At 38.3% G+C, this 15841-nt stretch overlaps 2 protein-coding genes across 2 annotated transcripts in view; both read right to left on the bottom strand.

Annotated features, from left to right (window-relative positions):
- Positions 1-566: 566 nt before the first annotated feature.
- Positions 567-10916, bottom strand: LOC109060506 (WD repeat-containing protein 20-like). Its single transcript, XM_042739998.1, has 4 exons — positions 10427-10916; positions 7929-8111; positions 4909-6252; positions 567-3399 (listed from the first exon to the last, which is right to left on the bottom strand). Exons 1-4 carry the CDS (start codon positions 10754-10756, stop codon positions 3340-3342), a joined length of 1917 nt encoding a protein of 638 aa, XP_042595932.1. The 5' UTR covers positions 10757-10916; the 3' UTR covers positions 567-3339.
- A 1774-nt stretch (positions 10917-12690) lies between these two features.
- Positions 12691-15841, bottom strand: part of LOC109050267 (mitogen-activated protein kinase kinase kinase kinase 5-like) — a 24567-nt gene continuing 21416 nt past the window's right edge. Inside the window, exons 28-32 of the mRNA XM_042739997.1 lie at positions 15378-15555; positions 15070-15138; positions 14334-14423; positions 14128-14254; positions 12691-12859 (exon numbers count right to left, since the gene is read on the bottom strand). Coding sequence (XP_042595931.1) covers positions 12742-12859; positions 14128-14254; positions 14334-14423; positions 15070-15138; positions 15378-15555 — 582 coding nt within the window. The 3' untranslated portion in view covers positions 12691-12741. The remainder of the gene's footprint in view (positions 12860-14127; positions 14255-14333; positions 14424-15069; positions 15139-15377; positions 15556-15841) is intronic.

Raw genomic sequence — 15841 nt, 5'->3', positions numbered from 1 at the left:
GTGCCGTCAGAATGAGACCAAACAGCTGATAAAAACATCACAGTAATCCACAAGTAATCCACAGCACTCCAGTCCATCAGTGAACATCTGGAGAAGACAAAAGCTGAAACACATCCAGCATTAAGATGATTTTAACTAAAATACATAGAGTCTATAATCCATAATAACACTTCCTCCAGTGAAAAAGTGTTCTGGTGTGAATCAGGAGAGAAATCTGCACAGATCAAGCACTGTTTACGAGCCAAAACAGATTTTTTTTTTTTTTTTTTTTTTTTACAAACATGCAGTTTTTGTCTTCTCCAGATGTGAACTGATGGACTGGAGTGCTGTGGATTATTGTGATGTTTTTATCAGCTGTTTGGACACTCATTCTGACGGCACCCATTCACTGCAGAGCATCCATTGATGAGACACTGATGCAGTGCTACATTTCTACAAATCTGATGAAGAAACAAACTCATCCACATCTCAGATGGCCTGAAGATGAGCACATTTTCATTTTTGGATGAACTTTTCCTTTAAATTTGTTCACTGGTATAAGTGATTACAAATAAAAATGCGATGCATGAGTATTTGAGGTTTTAATAACAGATTCCCATATACAAACTTGATATTGTGATATTGTTGGCCACATCATCAGACTCAGGCATATAACCGTGTGATAAATGAAAACACATGCAGTGGAAGATAATCGATTTTAAAGTAAAGCAGTGTGGAGGAACGGAGGTTACACCAAAATCTTCCATTTTCATACGTCGATGACGCTCTTACAGTTCAGTGTAGGCAGATGGATGCCGTCATCTGTTAGGATACACAAGCTACAGTAAGACAAAACATCCATCAGAACTGAATGCATTTGCAAAAAAAAAAAAGAGAAAAGAAAACAAGTAACAAAAAATCCCCTAATGGATGGAAGCAGTAGTTTAAAAAGTGCACAATAAAAATACACAAAACGTCCAACGTCCACTAATTGGTCCATTTGCATTTCTCCAGTTAACAGCAAAGACAATCACAATGCTACAGCCGTACAAAACATAAATCCCAAAATATCTGACATAAAAAAAAAAACACAAAGTTACAAAAAGACATAAAAAATGAGAACCAAGTGTTAAGTATACATACCATCAGGGCTAAAACACTGTTTTTATCAAGTAGTGTTCTGTAATTCGGTGGGAATGATCGTATACGAGTTCATTAGCTTGACCTTTGTCTAAAATACAAGCATAGTTCTGACTTGTCCATGTCAGGATCACTAAAGTAGCCCAATTTACCACATTTGAACCAGTGCAATGACCCCAAAGACTAATTTATGTAGTGTTCCTACACAGACTTCTAGAAAGACTCAATATCCTCAAATGTGGCTTATCACAAACTTCTCTATCAATTTTAATGCTTTCTCAGTTGGTTTGAGTATTTAGATGCTTTATATAGGAGCTTGCGAGAAAATAATCCATCCTTACGGTGTTCGTTTACTGTCAGGATCATAAAAGAAACATTTGCAAATCTTGCTTGAGAAACTGGTTTTGGTGACAATTTGAAATGTATGACTGACAGTATATATGATATCCAATGATTTTGTTTTCTTCTCTACAGGAATGTTTGTTAATGCAGGTTTGCACTGATCTGCTTTATGGCAAGAATTGAACTGATTGACAGACGTCACTAGAAATGATACGATAGTCCTTTTGAGAAGTCTGCACGACAAAACCCTAAAAACACACTTCACATTGGCTCTCGGTGATCCCGACACTTGTAAATGGTCCCTCTAGCAAGCTAAATCAACCTGTAAATGTGCAAAATTTTGCAAGAGGCATAGCAGGTGTAAGGAATAGTGCCTACTCCGTGCTACAATAGTTAAATGTGTTGCTCAAACGACAGAAAAGTTTCTTCCTTCCGTGACATCCGACTGGTATGGAAGCTTATTTCCATCACAGAATAAAACATTTTCAAAAAGGTAATTGCAACCTTTTTTCTCAGAATTTACTTTTTTCTAATCCTGAGGTTACATGAAGTTTTTTTTTACTTTTTTCAGAATTCTGAGTTTATATTTCACAACTTTTATTTTCTTTGGAATTCTGAGTTTATATCTAACAATTTTTTTTAAAATTCAAAGTTTATGTGTCACAACTTCGACTTTTCTTGCAATTCTGAGTTCATCTTGCGATTTTAACTTTTTTCTTGCTTTTCTGAGTTTATATATCACAATTGTAATTTTTTTCAGGAATTCTGATTTAATATCTCGCAAATTAGATTTTTTCGCAATTCTGAGTTTATATCTCGCAATTTTAACTTTTTTCTGGAATTCTGAGTTTATATCTCGCAATTTTACTTTTTTCCCAGAATTCTGAGTTTGTTTCACAATGACTTTTTTTGCAATTCTGAGTTCATCTTGCAATTTTAGCTTTTTTCGGAATTCTGATTTTGTATCTCGCAATTTTGACTTTCCACAATTCTGACTTTTTTTAATCACGATTTACAAATTCTGTTTTTTGTTTCCTCCACAGAATATTTCTGAACAGGTGACACAATTCAGTTTTTTTTTTTTTTTAGTTTATATATTACATTTTTCTAAATTGTGAGATAAAAAGCTGCAATAACCATTTTTATTTTTTATTCTGTGGCAGAAACAGGCTTCCACAGTCTTGCGTTCAACAAGGCAAATTTTAAGAGATCCGCTTCTAGTTTGGACTAGCTCTAAACAGTCACGTGAGAATCGCACAAATGTCCGATTTCATTCAGCGGTGACATTCTTTGCTTACCAAAAACTTAGTAAATATATAAAATCTCACTTTTACGGTTCATAAACCCGGCCTACCATTGGACACTATTTCTAGACGACACTAACCTCCCCTCTCGAGTAGCATCTGTGATCTATGAAGCGGAAAACTCAAGTCACTTTCTCAGGCAGATCACCACTGAAGCACTAGCACACTAGAACAAGAACTCGTCAATCCACATTCAATGCATCTGTCACTATGTACAATATAGGATCTTCATATATTAATTATTTGAGTTCATTATTTCAATATACGTCCTCTGCCGTTATAGAGTAGTCTGAATATGTACAATAGAAGTCTCGATGATCAAATAAATAAATCGGAAATTAATTGGCCGTGGCTTTTACAGTAAACTCGGCTAGAGAAGAGGCCAGCAGGGTTTCTGCACAGAAGAGTCTCGCAGTCTGTCTGCAGGAGAGAGCCGTGGTGCGTCGCAGCGGTGCAAAATGGTCCCGGTGTGTATGCGTTCATGTGCAACTTAAGCGAAGTGGTTTGGTAAGGATTCAATGGATGGGTTCGACACTGTGATGCTCCGGATGAAGACACGAGAATGAGGCTTCGGTTATACCACCGTCCCGCTCGGAGAGTTTCCGTTCTGTGCTGACAGCGGCTGAGACGGATGCTAGTGGAAAAACAGACAAGAAACAGCACCAGTTAAAATGTGAGCAGTGATGAAATGACTTTTGGCAATATCCAACATATTCGCAACATCTGAAAATGACTGGCCAAACAAATAAATAATAACAATAATAAATAAATAACTAAATAAATAAATACGTATATAAATATATATACATACACCCGTATACATAGATATACGAGTGAATCTAAAAAAAATTGAATATCATGAAAAAGTTATTTTTTTGTAACTTATTTCAAAAAGTGAAACTTTCATATATTCTTGATTCATTACAATTTGATAATTTCATTGACTGTTAAAAATGAAAAAGTATTCACCTGTTTAGTTCAGTCTTGTGTTGTTGTCTTTTCGTCTGATTTTTTTTTAAACATCGCTTCAAATCAAAGTGTGTAATGTTGTGATTCAAAAAATATATTTATATTTAAAATAAGTTGTAAATGAAGATTTTTACCAGAAAATACTACTTTAGTCTTTCTACATCAACGTTTAATTCAATGCGTTACAATGCGTATATATGCATGTTTTGCAATAAAATGTAAAATATATTGTTTCTATAAACATGATCAACATCTTTCAATCAGTACTAATATTTTTCCATTGTTTTTAATTTTACTATTTCAGTGGCTGTTAACATCAATATCTACCAAATTTTAGTTTTCAAGAAAATACTATTTCAGTCTTTCTACTTCAAAATTTCACATTTGATGCAATGTGTTACTTGCCGTTTCATCGTAATTTTTAGCAAAATCTACTAGCAATTTCTGAGTGAAAATTGTTTTAAAGTAAATCACTTTTTTAAGTAAATTTAGATGTAAAATGAAAATACTATTTCAGTCAAGACTTAGAGAAACTTGTTATGCCTACACCATCAAAATTTCACATTTGATGCAGATGCTGTTCTGACTTGAACCGTTTATCATCGTAATTTTCCAGTACATTTAGCAAAATCTCACCTAGCCAAAATATATTGCAGATATGTGAAAATTGTTTTTAAGTAAAATCACACACCAATTGCCCAGCCCGCATTTTTCCAGAAGAGATCAGATTTAATTTAGTTTAAACAGACTTCATTAAGTTGTAGTTGTTGGTTTTTAATCACATATTCTATGTAAAATCATTTTCTATTTTTAACTGGCATTTTAACTCAATTTTTTAAATTCATTTCCAATGGGAAAAATTGCCTTAATGTTTTTGAAAATGCTTGTTTTTATTTTTGTTATTATTTTTCTTCAGTATTTTACCTTCATGTAGCACTTTGAATTACCACAAAAAAAACTTGCCTTGCCTTGCCTTGCCTATCACACACAAGTTTTTTTTTTTACATGCAAAAGTTGTACAAGTTTATTTTGACATGCATTTAACGCATTGCAATAAACCTTGCACACTCAAGACCACAAAAAAGTTGTACAAGTTTATTTTGACATGCATTTAACGCATTGCAATAAACCTTGCACACAAATCTGAATGCTTTGCATTTAAATCTCAACTCACCGCTTTCCCAGGTCTGGCCCAAGTGCAGATGAGTCCTTCCTGACATGCCGTGATGATGCAGTCGTTCATGAAGACCAGAACGGTGAGCCGCTCGTGGGCGATTTTCTTGCACACCAGTGGCTCCAGCAGCGGCACTTCGTTCATACGAGGACACAGTGTGGTTCCCAGCACTTTAGCGCCATCTAGCCTGTTACTGCGCGGCGCCACGTTGATCTTATCATTGCTTTTGCTGATGTTCCCGAGGCTGTGATAGCGCTTGTGCTCCTTTTCCCCTCCCACCCCGGATTTGTCCGTTTTGCGCTCTTGTAGAGAAAGCGTTGCAAAGCGTCCAATGCTAAACGGCGTGATTGTTCCTCCTGCTCCCCCTCCTCCTCCTCCGCCGCTGCTGCTCGTAACGCTGCTCTCCGTCGCCCCCTGGCTTTTGGAGGTGTTTGCGACAGCGGGATGCGGAAGGGAATTGGAGCGCGACAGCGAACGAGGCAAAGGCAGTGGCAACGTCGACGTCTGATGAGGGTTGGAGGGATGGTGGTGACCTTCGACAACGCTGCTTCCACTCGGGAGCGTAGGGCCGAAGGTGTTTGTAATTGCGCGGGAGAGCGGAAGCCGCGGATATAGAACATCATCCGTCAGATCCCACAAACAGAATTGCGTGTCTTGCCCAACTGATCCGAAGCGGTACGACACGGACGAAGCACCGCCTTTGGAGCTGTGCCGCGAAAGTCGTGAGAGCGTGCTACTGGTTCGCACGCGGCCAAAGTGCAGCGCCCCCTGCTGGAAATCCTCCTCACTACCACTGAGCTCCATCGGCTCCTCGTCCTCCAGTTTCGTCGTGAACGGGTCGAACGCGACGACGTTGACCCACGACTTGTGCCCGTGTCCGCGCGCAACCACGCGACTCTCTGCGAACGACCAAACCGTCACTAAATCGTCTTCTCCACCCGTTGCAAGATACTTCCCATCGGGGCTCCAGGAGACGCAGAGAAGCCCGCCGAAGTAGCTCTTCATCACGCCTTGAAGCTCCATCGAGTCGAAGTGAAAAACTCGCAAGCAGCCATCTTGACCGACGCAGGCCACGTGAACGCCGTCGGGCGAGAAGGCAAATTCGTTTAGCCCTCCCTCGCCGACAGCCCAGCGGAGCAGCGGGTTACGGGGCGTCTTGGTCTTGCAGGAGTAAACTGCGAAGCCCTCGCCTTGACGGAGCAGACAGTACTGCGGCACGGTGGTGCCACATGGGTGCTCCACGTTATAGAGGTAGAGGTGACCGCTGGCGTGAGATGCGAGGAAGAGGTTCTCTGACTTCGGAAGCCACTTGAGACATGTCACCTTTGATTTGTCTATCAGCCTCTGGGGAGAGAATAATAATAATAATAATAATAATAATAATAATACTTTTTATTTATATAGCGTCTTTCTGGTGCTCAAGGTTGCTTTACAACAAAAATGTTACTACTGAAAAGAAGAACATCAGTATAATAAATAAACATGACAATCTAAGCACAAGCAGTAATGCGAGTTACGTAATCAGATTACATTTTTTAAGTAACTAGTAAAGTATAGCATTACTTTTTAATCTAATTTAGAATTTTTTTTTAAAATAAGTAACGCCAGTTACTTTGTTTCTCATGTATTGAGTGACAGCTCTGGTGTTGCCATGGTGACAGAAATCAGGAGTAAGTGCAGAGTGTTGTGTGTGAACATGATCTTACTGTAGTTCTAGACCAAATATGAACATGTGTTTACTCAAAAACAGATTCAGTGTTCCTCAAAATTATTAAAAACAGTCAAATGCAAACTCAGAATATCATACAAACCTGCAAATATTATTTATTTAATCCCATTTTATTAACTAATGTCTTTGCTACTGACCTTGGATGATCCAATTCAACCGTACTAATAAACAAAAATGACACGTGTGTATAATTTTAGTTATTGCTGAATAGTGTTGAACGTTCTTCTGCTGCGTCATATTCTTCATGAGATTAGTTTGAGCTGCACTCTCTACTGTACAGACGAGAATTTACACTTCCTTCAGACTGAGACGCATTCACTTCACTTTCGGTGTGAAAGGGCTTTTACATTTGTAAAAGAAGAACTTTTATAATATTAAAAACAAACACGCAAGCCCCGCACAGATTTAAAAAGTAACTCAAAAGTAACACAACGCATTACGTTCCATAAAATGTAACTGAGTCACATAATTAGTTACTTTTTTAGGGAGTAACGCAATATTGTAATGCATTACTTTTAAAAGTAACTTTCCCCAACACTGAGCACAAGTGAAAAACAAAATATAACACAATGAGAAAACAACACAAAATAAGAATAGTTTTGAGAAAACAAAGATATGCAGTATAGGTGAGTTTTAAGAAGTGATTTAAATTCAAGAAAAAAAACTGACACAGTGAAGAGATGAAGGGAGAGAGTTACAAAGTATGGGTGCAGCAAAACTGAATGATCTACCCCCTAAAACAGATGATATAAGTGACATTAAATTGATCAAAAGTGACATTTATAATGTAAAAAAATATCTGTTTCAAATAAATGCTGTTTTTTTTAACTTTCTATTCATCTGTGAATCCTGAAAAATAAAATGTATCACAGTTTCTACAAAAATATTGTGCAGCACAACTGTTTTCAACATTGATAATAATCAGAAATGTTTCTTGAGCAGCACAGTAACTGCTTCTCTAACTTTATCCTCTTGAAGATCAACGCTCCTGAACTGTCACAATCATCAGAGATGGACCAGTCAGAAGTAGGTATTTGTGTAAATACCTACACTCCGTAGAGCACTAGTAATCCAGATTTGGAAATCTGAAAAAGTGTGTATCTGGAGTGTATTGCTTTGAAAAACCGTCACAGAAGTAAGATGGGTTACCTGATCCTGAATAGCAAAACCAGTCATTCTTATCCAGATTGAACTTTTTGAACAATTGACTCAGGTGTTCCGGTTCACTGATCATCTGATACAGATGTTTCCATCAGGTGTAAATGTGCATGAGTCACACTCATCTGCTCACCTCCTCGTTGAAGAGCTTGCTGGTCTCCTTCTTGATGGGGTCGAGGTACTGCACCTGTCCTGCAGAGAATCCCACGATCAGAGCCACGCTGTCCGCCGTAGCAGAATACTGATTAAAGTCATGACAGGTGGGCTGAGTTCCCTTATAGATGCGCTTGTCTATGGGCTTACTGAGATCCACTGCCTGCGAACACACACACACGTGCACACACATACACACACACAAACACACGCGCGCGCGCACACAGATACACACACACATATGCGCACACAGATACACACACAGATACACAAACGCACGCACACAGATACACACACGCGTGCACATACACACACGTGTGCACATACACACACAGATACACACACACACGCACACAAAGATACACACACAGATACACACATGCGTGCACAGAAACACATACGCGTGCGCACACACACACACACACACACACACAGAAAGAGCAATGTTATTTCTCATTAAGATGTTTTTATATTTTCCATTTTCATTTAAATTTGTCATTTTGTTGTTTTTTTGTCATTTTTATTTTAATTTAAATTAATTTTTTATTAAAATTAGTTGTCTATAAAGTTTTAGATTTTTATTTTAGTACGTAACTGTGTAATTGTATGCTCATAAAAAGTTGTGGTTTGCATTTTTTAACAAAGAATGTCTCAGTTGTTCAGATTCCACACTAAATTTGTGAGAATCTGAGAATTTGATTACAAATGTATATAATATTTCCAAAACAATAGAGTGTTAATTTCCTTTCCTATATCTGAATGAAAGTTATTATCGTTAACTTCAAACGGGCTATGCATTGTCACATTTGAAGTTGTTTTATGTAGACAGTGTTTCATTGCACAATGATTTAACAGAGGAAACCATAATCTATATTAACATACATGCAAAAATTGGCTGTATAAGAATTTTTTTTAATGCTAAACAAAGCAATAAACAAAAACAAAACACAAACAAACACACTGGTACACTATTGTTACATTTGTTAAAAAAGGTATTGCTCTTATACTCATTATTATTGTTTTTTACGTTTACATACTTCATGTGAAATTAAATGAAAATGAGAGATGTTGCCTTTGCAACTGAAATAAAATAAGTTTAAGTTTTTTTCAATATTTTCAGTAAATGTTTATTTGATTTTTTTTTTTTACTTAAGTAACAAACCATTTTTTCCTCTTTTCATGTGCATGCAATAAAAACAGGACAGAGTCTGTGACGAAGAAATAAAATAAAAGCCCAACACTTAAATCCCATTGGCTCAGAGTGCAGATGAAATGTTTCTTTCATTCTTGATGGTCACGTGGATTTATATTTGTGCATTTGGCAGATGCTTTTATTCAAAGTGACTCACAATGCATTTAAAGTGTGTTTCAGTCGATGCATTTTCCTGGGAATAGAACCCACAACCTTTGCATTACTAGCGCTGTGATATTCAGGAAAGCTGTTTTACATTAGTTTTAGAATACTTAGGGAGCCGTAATGAGACCAGTCTGTCTGAACAAGCTGCTGGTTTAAGCATCCTTTACTAGTCTGACCTGCACGCACTAGTCCAGCGGTGTATAATCCTGAACAGGCCAGAAAACAGCAGCAGTCCTACAGTGATGCACTGATCTCGGTCCACATCTCAGGATCTTGTGTGACATCTTGTGGTGGTTCAGTCACACTAAAGCCTTCTCAAAATCATTCCAAGAGCTATACACATGGTTTTTGCAAGGTTTCATAAACCAAAGACCATCACAAAACCAGCACCCTTCACTGACAAGCCCATTCTGTGTGTGTGTGTGTGTGTGTGTGTGTGTGTGTGTGTGTGTGTAGGTCTTCAACCCAAACATCGAAGCTTCACTCAAAGCTTTCATATGATCCATATCTGAGACTAAAAATCATGTAAACTAACGAGGGTCATTATAAGTCACCTTTGCACACATATCAACACATAATGACTGCAGACAGATTCATACGGAATTCTCCGGATCTCATGCATTTCTTCAGCTAACAGGAAACATTCTCAAAACGTTCTAGCAAGGTTCTCTGTGAACTATGAACAAACGCTGCAGTAACATTAATGGAACGTTCATTCAAATGATCTGGGTCTTTAATAATGTTCTCAAAACGTTAGCAAATAAAACAACAATCATGGAACGTTTTTACTTGAAACATTTTTTAAATGTTACTACTTGTTCACAGAACATTCAAAAGCAACGTTCCCATAATGTTTTAAATGAAACGTTCACTTAACCAAGAAAAAAAAACATTTCAAAATCTGGAGGTTTGGTTTTGAACGTTCAGGTAACGTTTTCTCAAGCTGATGGGAAGGTTATAGCTAAACGTTCTCAGAAGATATTTTAGTAAGCTGGGTAATGTACGCCATCCGCGAATGTAAACAAAGCACTGAAGCGCTCCGATCCGCAGTCGATCCGAATCTGTCATTCAAGACGAATCACGCACCGGATGATCTGATTCAGATCGAGAGACGCTCGTACCTTCTTGATGTTCGTGTAGGTGTAGAAGTAAAGTTCCCTGCCGATGTTGAAGCACACTCGCTCCGAATCCTCGCTGGGGTCCTCGGGCTTCAGCTTCACCATCGACACCCGCACCGGCGGCAGGAAGCCCGGGGAGGAGTTGGCGGCCCCGGGCCCCTGCACCAGCCCAACACCGGCGCCGCCGCCCGTGACGCCCGCCGAGGGGCCCCGCGGCAGCCCGGCCCGCTGCTGAGAGTCCGAGAGGGTGAGCAGCTTGTAGAATCCCTCGCGAGTCCGGAACTGCGATTTAATTTCATTGATATCCTTCAGAGCGCCTCCATCTGCGGCCATCTTCAGTCCGCACGCACGCGCCGCACAGGAAGCGCCGCGCCTCTGACCTGGAAATAATGCGGAAAACTACAAGCAAAATGGGAGCAGCGCGGCACGGCACGCGCGCGGAGTCCAACCGGAGCGGAGGAACGCATCTGAACCGGCGAGAGCTCAACCGGGACGAAGAGGAGGAGGAGGATGCTCAGCATCAGCAGCATCATCATCATCACGTGAAGAGCTGACTCCTTCATTCATAAACCGCACACAGCCACATCTATCAAACTATGCTCTGAGAACGTGTTACTAGCGTTCCAGTTCAATTTTGAAAACATAATGAATGTTCTTAGAACGTAAATGTTTTAAACACGTTTTTTTTGTTATGTGATTCATGTGATATATGTATATAAGTCAGAGAAAACATTAAGAGAATGTTACATTTGATCACTTTGCTCTGAGAATGTTACTTTTGAATGTTTGCTGAACGATGAAATAATTGTTACATTTAAAAAAACAGACAAATGTTGAGTGTGGATCTATCTATCTATCTATATATCTATCTATCATTCTTTATCTATCTATCTATCTATCTATCTATCTATCTATCTATCTATCTATCTATCATTCTTTATCTATCTATCTATCTATCTATCTATCTATCTTTATCTATTTATCTATCTATATATCTATCTATCTATCTATCTATCTATCTATCTATCAATCATTCTTTATCTATCTATCTATCTATCTATCTATCTTTATCTATCTATCTATCTATCTATCTATCTATCTATCTATCTATCTATCTATCTATCTATCTATCTATATACCTATCTATCTATCTTTATCTATCTATCTATCTATCTATCTATCTATCTATCTATCTATCTATCTATCTATCTATCTATCTATCATTCTTTATCTATCTATCTATCTATCTATCTATCTATCTGAATATCTGTCATTTCTTACGTAATGAATGTATAGCATTTGAAAAATGAGACACATGTTTGTATAACCATCTTGACTGGCTTTTATTTTATTTATAGTGGAGAAGAGTTTCAGTCACATTCATATCTCCGGTTGATTTCACACAGAACTACTTTATTAATCCACAACAGACGTGCAAATACTTCAGTTCCTCCAGAAACAGTCTGCTGTCCCTGAGATATTCAGCACATCTTAACTGTCCGGTCAGAACAACAGCAAACAGACAGAAGATCTGACCAGGCGGTGGCGCTGCTCACACACACACACACACACACACACACACACACACACACACACACACACACACACGCACACACACACACACACACACACACAGACAGATAAACACACACTCACTCTCACTCTCACAGACACACACACACACACACACACACACACACACACACTCACAGACAGATAAACACACACTCACTCTCACAGACACACACACACACACACACACACACACACACACACACACACACACACACACACACAGACAGATAAACACACACTCACTCTCACAGACACACACACACACACACACACACACACACACACACAGACACACACACACACACACACTCACAGACACACACACACACACTCACACACACACACACACACACACACACACACACACACACACACACTCACAGACACACACACACACTCTCACACACAGACACACACACACACTCTCACACACACACACACACACACACACACACACACACACTCACAGACACACACACACACTGTGATGATGGTGCTGTCAGGACCTGCTGTGTCTCTGAAATACCTGGAAATCTAGAATGTCTGCCCATCCATCCACATTCTTGTTAGCTCTGGATTTCTCTGTTTCTGTGCAGCACACTAGTTAGAAACTGTACAAGCTGATCTTGTAGGGTTTTTCAGTGGACTGTTCACTGAGAAATCACACACACACACTGGAGACAGACGCGGCCTGTGTTCTCACACCTGTGCTGACGTCTTTATTAACATCAGGACAAGTTTAATTAATAACAGAGGTTGGCTGTGTGTGTTGAAACAGGGGTGGAGTCAACCGTCTCCAGGATGTACAGATTACAGAGTCCTGATTGGTCATCACACGCTCGCTTCTCCATGACAACGATTCTGTTGACAGATATCAAACATACCATAATGATTCATAAAAATGTCTCTGACCCAAAAATTCTATACATATATATATATATATACACACACACACACTACCAGTCAAATGTTTTTGAACAGAAAGATTTTTTGTTTTTTTTAAAGAAGTCTCTTCTGTTCACCAAGTCTGCATTTATTTGATGCAAAGTACAACAAAATATTTTTGAAATATTTTTACTATTTAAAATAAATAGTTTTCTATTTGAATATCTGTTAAACTGTAATTTATTTCTATGATCATAGCTGAATTTTCAGCATCATTTACTGCTCAAGAAACATGTTATTATTATTGTAGTTGTAAACAGCTGAATAGAATTTTTTCAGGTTTCTTTGTTGAATAGAAAGTTTGGAAGAACAGCATTTATCTGAAATAAAACTCTTGTAACATTATAAATGTCTTTTTCATCTCTTTTGATCAATTTAAAGCATCCTTGCTTAATAAAAAATATTAATTTCTATAATTTTTCTTCTCTTTCCTAAAAATAATAATAATAATAATATTTATACTGACTCCAAGATTTTGAATGGCATTGTGTATAATGTTACAAAAGCTTTTTATTTCACATAAATTCTGATTTTTAGATCTTTCTATCACAGAAAAAAATTACAGTTTAAACATACACACACAAAAAAAACATTTAAAATAAAAAAAAAAAATAACAAAAAAAATTACTTCTTCTGCATTATTATAGATCAAACAAATGCAGGCTTGGTGAGCAGAAGAGACTTCTTTAGAGAACATTTAAAAACTTTTGACTGTTAGTGTATATATACAATCAAACCAAAATATAGTTCAGAAAATGGTAATAAAATATGAGAAGAGCTCAGAGTTAAACTGTCAGAACAAATTCATCTTGATAATGTCAGATAACTTTGATAGAAAGGTATGTGATGAATTCGGTTGAATAGCTGTCAGCTGTTAGGTGGTAGTTCACTGTATGTAGAATTTTTGGGGTATAATATGTCACAGTTTACTTTATTTTGCTATCCTCACTTACATAAATGAACTATAGTGTCCTTCACCCACTACTAAAAAAATATCAACAATTATATCTGCTGTCTGAATAATGTTTGGTTTGATTGTGGATAGATAGTGTGTATTGTGTGCATCTGGTGTGTGTGTGTGTGTGTGTGTGAGTGCGAGTGTGTGTGTGTGTGTGTGTGTGTGTGTGTGAGTGCGTGTGCGAGTGTGTGTGGGTGTGTGTGTGTGTGTGTGTGTGTGTGTGTACCTGTCGGTTCCCAGCAGCCGGAATGTCTTCTTGTGGTCAGTGATCTCTTGCAGGATCTCTGCTGACCCCTGACCTCTCCTCTGCCAGCCGTGTTTCCAGACTGCGATCAGCGTCTCGTCGTGATACACTAAAAACAGAGTTGTGTGTTGTGATGGAGTTCTTGCTCGTTAAAAACACATGAGAAACACACACACTCACACACTCACCCACAGCGTCGATGTCTAACTTAAAGCTGACGTCCATCAGGTGTCGGTGACATTTAGCCGAGCCGTCCAGAGTGACCGTGTGAACAGAGTCTGATGACCGACAGAAAAACATCATCATCAGTGTTTGTTTATAAGGGAGCCAATGAGCATGTGTGTGTGTGTGTGTGTGTGTGTGTGTGGAATGTTCCATTGGCAGATGTTATGTAAGAAACTTTCTGTGGCCTTTAATGGAATGTTCTGTGTTGTTTACATCAGCTCTGTGTCACGTTCATTACCACAGAAAATACTTTCAGCTTTATAAAAACAAGTGTGAAATGTCTTTATATGTGCATTCGGTCGGCAACAAAACAGCACAAGAAATACATACACTATATAACTTTCTTTAAATACATATTTTATATAAAAATCAGTCAAGAATGAGAGATTATATACACACAAACAGTATATGGTAACACTTTATTTTAAGGCGTCCTTGTTACACGTTGCATGTACTTACTTTTATAAGAACAATAAATTATGCACAATTACATGCAAATAACCCAAACACGAAAGTAATTAAGACAAACCCTAATCCTAACCATACAGTAAGTACGTGTAGTTAAATAACATGACTCAATACTTAAATGAATAATTACACTGCAACTATGGCAGCTTAAAACAAAGTGTAACCCAGAATGTTATATAATATATATATATATAATTTTTTTTATATCAGAGACACTTTCATGATACTCACTGTCAATCAAAACCAGCAGTGTGTCACCGTCCAGCTGATTCAACTGAACTCTGTCAGCGCAGCGGCTCTCTGAGAAACACACACACACACACACACACACATGGAGAGACAGAGATGCATGAGAGATTCTGCAGGACTGTGTGTGTGTGTGTGTGTGTGTGTGTGAGTGTGAGTGTGTGTCTGTGTCTGTGTCTGTGTCTGTGTGTGTGTGTGTGTGTGTGTGTGTGTGTGTGTGTGTGTGTGTGTGTGTGTGTGTGTGTGTGTGTGTGTGTGTGTGTGTGTGTGTGTGTGTGTGTGTGGATCCGTACCGAGTCCAGTATCAGCAAACCACGATGTGTTTGAGTTCAGGTCGATGTAGTCCAGCTGGACCGGGTGTGACGGCCCGGATCCTCTGCTCACCCGGATATAAACCTGAGGATATTCCTGATCTGGAACCACCATCATCTCAAACAGACGCAGCGGCGTCGGCAGAGGGAAGTCAAATTGCTGTGAGACAGAACAGAGTACATGATTTGAAAAACTGAAAGAAAATCATCAAGGAAGCATTCAGTTGAGTGACAGTAAAGACATTTATAATGTTACAAAAGTTTCCTATTCCAAATGAATGCTGAACTTTCTGTTCATCTGTGAATCCTGAAAAATAAAATATATCACGGTTTCTACAAAAATATTGTGCGGCACAACTGTGTTCAACATTGATAATAATCAGAAATGTTTCTTGAGCAGCAAATCATCATATTAGAATGATTTCTGAAGATCATGTGACACTGAA

Source organism: Cyprinus carpio, chromosome B15 (genome assembly GCF_018340385.1).
Source record: "Cyprinus carpio isolate SPL01 chromosome B15, ASM1834038v1, whole genome shotgun sequence".
Taxonomy (NCBI): domain Eukaryota; kingdom Metazoa; phylum Chordata; class Actinopteri; order Cypriniformes; family Cyprinidae; genus Cyprinus; species Cyprinus carpio.
This window is presented reverse-complemented; position numbering and strand designations above follow the sequence as displayed.